The following is a 9,514-nucleotide window of genomic DNA, read 5'->3' as shown; positions in this document are numbered from 1 at the left end:
AGGTTCCTGCCCTGCATGAGTTCCTGTCTTGACTTTCTTTGCTGATGAACAGTGATATGGGAGTGTAAACCAAATAAAAAATAAACTCTTTCCTCTCCAACTTGGTTGTGGGTCATATCATTTCGTAACAGCAATAGAAACTGTAACTAAAATGGGGTGTCTGGGTCCATGCCTTTCACATCACTTCGGTTAGGTTGTTTGGAATTTAACTCAGTATAAGACGTCGATCTCATCATATCCCAGTGATGGAGAAGTCAGAGGCCACAGCTTCCTGTATGTTTCCCCCCCTAAGATAGTATTATTTCTTTCAGCTGAAGCATCCAGGAAGTGAGATAATGACTAAAAAGAAGCTACCTTCATCAGTGGTGGTTGTGCTGCAAGTCAGCGACACTCTGGCCCTGTGGTTTTATTTTAGGCCATGTAGCTTTATAGGTAAAGAGAGAATGTTCACGATTCCCCTAGAATCTAGATGTCTGTGGAGAGCGTTTACCTGAACTGACTTTATTTGTTCTTTCTGCAGACATAGCCCTATGGGAGCTGTTTGGACTGGTAAAAGCTCCGGTGTCTACATAAAGGCTGGGGGCACCTGTGTGGGGCACTGCATGGGCTCTGCTCTGTCTCCATCTACGATTCCTCTCCATTTTCCTTTGGGATAGTGCCTGATATCTGACTAGATTCCTTCTTGGTTTCTGAGTCTCAGTGTTGCGTACCTCAAATCTTGTAGGAATGGGATGAAGTCTTCATAACAGAACACTGCATGGTCTGTGTGGGCTACCAGGAAAATCATGCATTCAGGGTAAGTTGTTGAGCGAGATGGTAAAATACCAACTGGTTCTTTTACTGAAGTTTCTTCTTCAACCAGAATCCACGAGAGCCACAGGCTGTTTCTGCAAGCCATCACGGCATTCAGGAATGTCAGCCACTCTGGTGGAGGCTCTTTATGTTGGGCACTGCTCAATTGACCCATGTCTGAGAAAATGGCCCCTTTGTTCTGTAGCGACTGAAGGGGAGACTCCATCAGTTTCCTTTTGAGATTGGAGGATGGGGGCAGTTTGGATTTTAGAGTTTGAAGTCTTAATTATACTGTCAACTCAAGGGACCTTTCTGACTCTTACCAGCAAGCTCCTCAGGAAGAAAAGAACCCTGGTGCCATGCTCTGACTGTGTCGTGACGAAACTCACGACTGGGAGTCCTAATTCCTCATTGTGGCAGGGTCGGAATGTGGAGCCAATAGCAGGGGTGGAGGACGGAGCCATAATGAACAGAATGGTGCTGTTCTCAGCACGTCCCAATCTCGTGGGGGTGGATCCCTTGCCAGAATAGGTTGGATAGACCAAGTCTGCCCTCACGCTTGCTTTAAATTCACCTGGGGCTTCCTGCCATGCCACAGCTGCAGGAGACCCTCATCAGATGCAGCCGCTCGGTTTCAGGCTTCCCAGGCTCCAGAGCCACAAACCAAAATAAACGTGTATTCTTTGCCAATCATCAGCCTCGTGTTCTGTTACACCAGCGGCCGAAAGTCTAGTTGCAGCTGACCTGTGAGTTCTGCAAGAACCTTCCATGATTTATGACTTCCCTCAGGTCTAGAATTTACTAGCAGAGTTACCCACCACTGACTGAGAGGGAGACTTGCCAGGTCCTGAGTACTTAACCATGGTGTATTTCAAACTCGCTATGGACATGGGATATTCTAGGGTCATGCATACCTTCCTCAGAAAGTATCTTGTTCCAAGCCAGACATAGTAGGACTGGCCTGTCATCCCAGCATTTATTGGGTAGAGGTAGAAGGACCATAATTCAAGGCCAACCTGGGATACATAGTAAGACACTGTCTTAAATGTAAGTGGGAGCTGGGGGATAGACTCGTGTACTCCTCTTGCAGAGGAGCGGAGTTTGGCTCTTTGTACCAACACTGGGTGGCTCTAAGCCACCTGTAACTCCAGCTCCAGGGATCTCTTTGCGCTGTGTGGCACCTGTACCCGTTAGGTATAGGTATAGGATGTGCCTATACCTACCTGATCTAACCTGTACACACTAATTAAAACAAGGGAAAGCTAAAAAAAAAAAAAAAAAAAAAAAAAAAAAACAAAGAAAACATCTCAGAATTGACCTGTCATGTCTGACCCTCAAGCCTGGGTGACCTTGAGCTCCATTGTGGCTCCAAGGTCACCAGAAACCACATGACATCAAGATAACTGTGGGTCATAAGAGGGGCCTGACTCTAGAGATCCTATTGATGTGAGCACGATATAACCAGGACGAGATGAATGCACTTGGGAATGACAGAGACATATTTTAGTGTGTGGTGAGTTGTGAATAAGCTGTTATTATTTCTCTGTAGAGACATATCGGAAAAGTGATCACACAAACTTTATAGACTCATCATGCTTACACTGTGTACGTGTTACTATCTATTCATTTGTGGATATATATACGTGTGTGTGTGTGTGTGTGTGTGTGTGTGTGTGTGTGTGTGTGTGTATGCAGCATATTGTTAAAAAGCAGAAATAGAAGAGTCTAGGTGGGTTGCAGTGAACCAAGCTATAAACCCAGCTCTTGGTTGATCACTAAAGTGTTTCTTAGGGTCAGTATAAGTTCACACTCTGAAGACAGTGTCAGAATTCTTTGAATTGACAAAGAAGACATATTCCATGGGGTTACTTCCAAATTCTTTGTTTATTAAACTTAGTAGACATTAAGTTAGTACTTTCATTTTTAATAAACCCCCTCAAGTATGCACCATGACTTAAAATATAATCTAAATATAAAGCACTCTGGTACTCCATGCCTTCGTTATAATTTAACACCACACTGAATGCTACTGCTTCATAAAGTGAATTCTTAAATACAGGACTGACTCTTCTCCTGGGTCCTGATCTCCATGTCTGCTTTCAGTTCCATCTAGGTTTTCTGTTTCTCCCCAACTTGCCTGCATGGGTCTCTGTGAGCAATAGCACTTGGTGTTTATAGCACCAGTGGCAATAATACAAAGGAATGGGTTGCCGTCCCCTCCTCCCTTCCTAGGGCTTGTGAAGCAGCTCACTCTGAATGAGATGGCTCTGGACCTCACAGCCGGGACAGAGCCAAGAGAATGTAGAGAGGAAGCTGAGTCAAGTCAGTAATTCTAGTAACAGGGTGACTCCCCATAGACTCCACGGAGCACAGGGATGGCTCTGAACAGAGCGGCTCCTCTGTGGGTGAATCCCACCTGAATCTCTTTTCATGGGTAGGTTACTGGAGCACTGATGTTCAGTTTCTGCGTGTCAAAGATGGCAGAGTGGATGTGTCCACTCTAACCACAGTGGGCACAGAGGGCTCAGTTGGAGAAAACGCCACAGATCTCCTTGTCACTTGTGTGGCACTTAACATAATCTCCCTCCACTGCTGCTTCTGGCTGCTTGAAAGAGGAGCTGCTCTGAATTTCCCAACCGGATCAGTCTCCTCTGAGGGTTAAGCAGCACGCTGTATTCTGTAGCCACCAAACCAAGTATGTGGCACACATCTCTTCTCAACAAACGAAAACGGGTGCTAGTAAACAGAGTTTAAGTTACTTTGTGGTTTTATGGACGCCCCTCTACTCGACATTTCTGAAAGGGGTGACTGGCATTAAGGCTGGAACAAAGATTTAGTTGAACCTTTTCATCTTCTCTTATGCACGAGACATTCCGTCTTTCCTGTATTCATACATGGGATCTTGATGGCGGTCCCAAGTCCAGTGTGGAAACCTGGAGTACGGAAGGGACTTGGAGAGATAAAGAGAAGCAACGGCAGAGAAAGCTGCACCTTGTCACTTGTATCTTTTAAGCTCAGCTCAGAAATATAGGCGGGAGTCAGGGGACGGATGGAAGGCGGCAGCTGCCACCCTCGCTGCCACCCTTGCTGCCACTGCTACACACACTAGCTCCAGTTCTCTGCCCACTTAAAGTGCAATCATGGCTATGAAGTTCTCAGGCCACGGATCAGGCTGGAAGAAATTCAGAGCTGAAACGTCAAACATTCTGCTCGCGACTGACTCAGAGGCTGGAAGGGGGGAATGAGGAGAGGCAACGGCAGATCTCAGGCATTCAAGTGCATCCAAAGAATCACTGTCCTTTCTCTGTGTGAAGAAAAGTCATACATGGTCTTGGTTTAGAAAACGCCTTCTATCTGAGGACGCGCCAATGTGGTAGAGTCCAAAGGCCGACAAAGGCAGGAAGCAACAGGGACCCAGCTGTCCTCCCTGCTGCTCGGCCATACAGATGGGCTCGACTGTCTTCCAACAAGTCTTCAGCTCTCGGTGAGGAAGAGGCACACTGGACCAAGGGCATCTGGTAGGATGTGGCTCTCTTCTCCGGTCTGTCTGGGCTGGAACCATCGCTGGGCCTCTGGCCATTGAATAGCAGGTAGCGGCCCCGGGCGTCTTGCTCCATTTTGAAGATCTCATACTCTGTGTGAGGTAGTTTGATGCCCAGAGCCACGCAGCCATTGGTGTGTGTCACATCCTGCTGGATACCCACCTGCCAGGAGCCTTCAGCCCCACACTCATTCCCACTGAAGACATTGAGGAGAGAGGCTGTGGCTGCATCCATGGGAGTGACCTTCATGTGATTCACTGTGGAGAAGAGGGATATTCATGACTCTAGGGAGACAACTTAGGAGGCAGACCCTTCTGGCAAATGCCAGGGACCCTGTTTCAACACAGCTTTCTCTTTAAAACGCAATCCAATCGCTTGCCTGGCTGACCACAGTAGTCACCAAAGTAGGCTTAGGCGGAAAGTTCCATATGCTGATTTGAATGGTGGTCATGCCAAATACAGCCAGCCAACTTAACTACAGGGCCCTGAGATGACTACATTAAATATCGGAAATGTAGAAGTGGCATAAAGTATTAGAAGGACACGCACAGGTTTTGTGCAAGTGTATTCATTTCACAGAAGGGACTGAAGCAACTTTGGGGTTTGGAATCTTCAGGGAGCCCTAAAATTAATTCCCCATGAATGCAAAGTCATGACTGTATACTGTAGGTATGGCCAGAAAAACGAGGGCGACATCTGGTTTAAATGCTGAGCCCAGTTTGGAGATGATCACATGTGTGAGTGTGAAATGACTATCCCAGCAGTCCTCAAAAGTCAAAAGTGCTCTTCGGGGTTACCCAACGGCCCACGGCTCTCTCTATTTGGTATTACTCCCAAGGACGCAAAATGAAAAGGTTTGGAAGCCTCCCAGATGTTTCATATCAAACACGTATCTGAATCACCAATGTCACAGATTAATATGGGGCCATCAGTCGAGGATCTAAATGCAGCTAGGCTGCAACAACAAAGGTAAAAAGAAATAAATGTAAGCCCTAGCCCTTGTGCACTCTTGGGGGCCTTGTATACACGTGTAGTAGGATTTTTAGTGAGCAGACTAAAAATCTTGATTAAGTTTACCACAAGGCCAGTGTACAAGAGCTACATTCCTCTATCATGGAGGGTGCCCATGCTTGGGGCTTCCCTAAGGCAACACAGGCATCTCATGACCATTGGACTACAGTGCCACTCTGAAGGGGTTATCCCATGAGCCAGCTGCCCTCTTTATTTGGTATCACAAACTTGACACCACCTTTCAGGCACTCAAACTGAAAACTAAAACAGCAAGCTACCCCTTGGGGTCAGGGCAGGTGCCTCCCAACCCCAGCTTCCTTGCTTGGGTGAGCAGTGCACAGAGTGAACCTTTCCCGTGATGCTCTCCCCTTCAGCCTGACACAGCCTCTCACATGCAGCCTCAGCTCAGACTGGAAGTAAGAGTTCTGAGCATCAAGAAGTAACTGACACCTGCCCTGTATTCCTCATTTAGCAAAAGTACTGAGCATGACAACAGACCCGATGCTACCAGAGAGGCTGCCAGAGTTAATGGCAGGGGCATTCTTGACTCTCACATCACAGTGGCCCGTGTGACGGTTTGTACCCATTTGTGCTCCATTGTACCTGAGCGTCATGTGGAAGCCTGGTACTAGCCTGTTCTAGGCAGGAAGGAGCTCGGATGGTATTTCTGGGGATGCTCAAAGGCAGACGTGGCTCGAATTTCATCCCCAGATCCCAAGCAGCAAGGGTGCCCTTTCTCATAGGGCCCGCCCCAGCAGAAAGGTGACGAGCTGTGCCATGAGATGTGAACCAGCAGACTTACCTTTGAACACAAATTCTGTGCCACCCATGACCCTAGATGACAGCACACCGCGGCTGTAGCGGCCTCGAGCATAGATGGTGAATGTGGGGTGCTTGCAGACGGGGTCCGAGTAGTGGTAGTAATGCCCTTCCCAGGTGTTGTTGTTGTCATGGAAGATGAAGTGGCGGGTGAGGAAGAGGACTTCCGGGCGTACCTCACAGCGCTGGCTCACCCATTCCCCGTGGAGGCCGATGGTCAGGTCAGCCTTGGGGGGCAGGATGGGAGGGTGGTGTTCATCGGACCGGTAAATGATGCGGCAGGCTATGCACGCATGGTTGTGGTTCTGAAACAAAGAAACAAAAACATTCAGAGACTTTAGTCTTCTCATGAGCTCAGGGTGCATGTGAATCCCTGAAAGTGGGGTGTGGGGGGTGGGTTCACCATGGTCAATATTGGGTATTTCGGGCACCATTATTTATACCCCAAACCCCCAGAAGAAATGGAGCCAGGCTCTGGTGCCCGGAGAGTAGAGCACAGTGTAAACCAGGATGTGTATTCACACGCTGCACACGGCTACCTAATGTCAGCAATGGCATGGACCCCTTAGAATCCTGTTGAGATATCAGACCGTCACAAATCCAGCGGATATGTGTGGGTGAGGCTGTGGAGAAATCCCAATCCTTTGGTCCTATTTGTGGGAACGTAAAATGATACAGCTCTTGTGGATGTCCCTCAAACACTTAAACATAGACTTACTATACGATCCAGCTATTGCCCTCCTAAATACATGTCCAGAAGAACTCAAAACAAGGGCTCTGACCCACAGTAGCCAAACGGAAAGCAATCCAACTGCCCCGCCATAAATGAACGGTGAAGTGCACTGTGCTCTGCGTGTGCGACGATGGCAGAGAACTCAACTTAAAAGCCAGGATGTCCTATACAAGTTACAACACGGATGGACCTCCTCGAGGACACTGCGGTAAATGAAATAAGCCAGCCAGGCATACATTAATGGTGACATCCAGAGACAGGAGGTGGGAAGGTGATGTTGAGGGATGAGAAGGGAGGTAGGGACAGAGAGCCCAGGAAAAGAGAAGAACTTCAGTTTCACAAGGCAAGAGTTCTAGATATGGACAGAGGAGAAAGCTGTTGGACATTATGCCCTTAAGTGGGTACCCATGAAACAGATGTATGGGTGTATTTCAGCACAATTACATTTTTCAAGGGAGAAACTGCCAAACACACCCAAGAAAACACAGCTGTGACAACAGATGAGAGGAATCACAGGGTCCCCTTGAAAAAGTGAATGCAGGAGGTAGAGAGAAGAGACACACAAAAGGGGATGGGGGACCTCTGGGGCATGCACACAGCCTATCCATGTGTGTCTGGAGGCCAAGGTTCACAGCTCCTTAGCTCTTGAAATGCTTGCTTTCCCAACTTCCTGCAGCTTGAGGCCCACAGAAAAGCTGTGCTCTAGCTTCCAGGAGGCGCGGCCTGTAGAGTATTTTAGGTGGTACCCGTACAAATGACAGATGTCAGCTCTGACTAACCTGCTTGCCTGGAGGCTTCAGGGCTGGCAACCAAGCCCGACTATAAGTCAGGAGAACTGGTCCTGGGCACAGCACCATGATCTTGCCACCACATCCAAGCCGCCACCTCATGCCACCCGCAGGACAGCTCTTAACCCAGTGCTCTTCTCTACGCTGTCACTCCCTCAAAGTTTATACAAGGCATAGGGGGTCAGCAGGGATGGACCACAGCCTTTGATCTCTGCCCCCTGGCCCAGAGGGAGAGCTCACTGGGGACTCCCAGCTCATGTTTATTCAGACACACACACCTTCAGGCACAGTCACACCTTCACCCCTCAGAGAGAGGGACGCACTTGTTCTCAGCACTTTTCCTGAAGTCAAAATTTCACCTCCTTCCCCAAGGTAGGGTGGTAGCCCTCATAAATGTGACTTGGCAACAGTGACAAGCTTGCCTTCCTGGAAGCCTGTGGTAACGGGGGTGGGGGGTGGCGCCTCTTCCACACCCCTGTTAAGGAGACCTCTGTACTCGCAGGACCCTTTTCATCCTTTGGATGTTTAGTTAGCATTTATTTATAGTAGAGAACACTGCCTTTGTGTCTGTGATGCGTGGCCTGTAGATGTTGAGATAACTTTGGGTACAGAGTTAAAGGCGTGGGGGTGAGGCCTTCCCTCTCCCAGGGTCCAGGTGCTAGTCTGGGACTCCTGCAGAGGGCTTTGGGGGAAGGGGAGAATATAAACCATGCTCTAGCCTGTTATCAGCAGACCACAGGGTGATAGGACCCAGGGAGATAATAAGTAAACAGCCCATTGAAAGCAGAGCTGAATTAGAGCGGATGAGACTATCTCTGGCCAGATCCTGAAGGCCTGAGCCAGCCCCGCTGCCTACCTCACAGCTGGCGGGGGTCACAGCCAAGTTATTCATCTCTCTCTACTTCAACTTCCTCACTTACACCATGGTGACGATTGAACACACTTGCATAACTGCTGCAGGAGAGAAATGGCATGGCAGAGCAAGGTGGTTCCCACGTAGTGTGTGTCCCCACTTGGGTAGACCAAATGGACATGGTCCTTTGGGTTCACAGTAGGGAGGAAAGTACAAAGTGAAGTAAGGGAGAGCCCAGGGTCCTGAGCTCTGACATGCTATGTCCTCTCAGTAAGCTGCCAGGAACCCCCACAGTCCCAAAGCTTTTGCCCTGAATGGGTGGTTCTGACATTTAAAAGCCAGGGTGGGAAGTTGGTCTGGTGTTTACAACATGTACACTCTGGGGCTCCTACAAGAGGAGAGCATGTTAGAGTATTACCACAATCAGCATGAAGTCAACTCACAAAGCCACCAAGGCTCTGGCCAACCATGACAGTCTAAAGCTCCTGGAGGTGGCCTGCCACATTCCAGAGGAGACATCAGAAGCTATGCTCAGTCAAGGACAGAAATATGGACCCACGGGGTTTCCAAGGGTTCACGTAGAGCGGGGTCCCCCTGATGGAATCTGCACAGAAAAAATGCTTGCTGCCTACAGCACCTGATTCCCAGGTCTTACAAGGTTTTGTGGGCTGAATAACTCACCCATCTCTACCTCCACCTCTCTATCCCATTATCCACAGCTTGACTTCTGTATCTGATGAGAGTCTAGGATCATCCACGGCGCCACCTTCATTTCTGGCCTTTCTAGGAAGTTAAGTCTCACTCCCTGAAAATATTTGTTTTCCCCTTCTATGCCAGTGTTGGTTCGGAGCTCAGTGCTGATAGGATAAGATCAATGCCCTTTAGTTCAACAGGGAAAGGTAGGGAAGCGGGAGGGCCCAGCTGTCACTCAGGCTGTACTGCAGTAGCACCAGGAATGGTAGGGTGGTGTTCATAA

The 9,514-nt window shown here is 48.7% G+C and overlaps 1 protein-coding gene across 1 annotated transcript in view; it reads right to left on the bottom strand.

Annotated features, from left to right (window-relative positions):
• Nucleotides 1–2,657: 2,657 nt before the first annotated feature.
• Apcdd1 (APC down-regulated 1) overlaps nt 2,658–9,514 on the bottom strand; it is a 30,481-nt gene continuing 23,624 nt past the window's right edge. The window contains exons 4-5 of the mRNA XM_032885879.1: nt 6,148–6,469; nt 2,658–4,591 (exon numbers count right to left, since the gene is read on the bottom strand). Coding sequence (XP_032741770.1) covers nt 4,143–4,591; nt 6,148–6,469 — 771 coding nt within the window. The 3' untranslated portion in view covers nt 2,658–4,142. The remainder of the gene's footprint in view (nt 4,592–6,147; nt 6,470–9,514) is intronic.

Source organism: Rattus rattus, chromosome 15, assembly GCF_011064425.1.
Source record: "Rattus rattus isolate New Zealand chromosome 15, Rrattus_CSIRO_v1, whole genome shotgun sequence".
NCBI lineage: Eukaryota > Metazoa > Chordata > Mammalia > Rodentia > Muridae > Rattus > Rattus rattus.
This window is presented reverse-complemented; position numbering and strand designations above follow the sequence as displayed.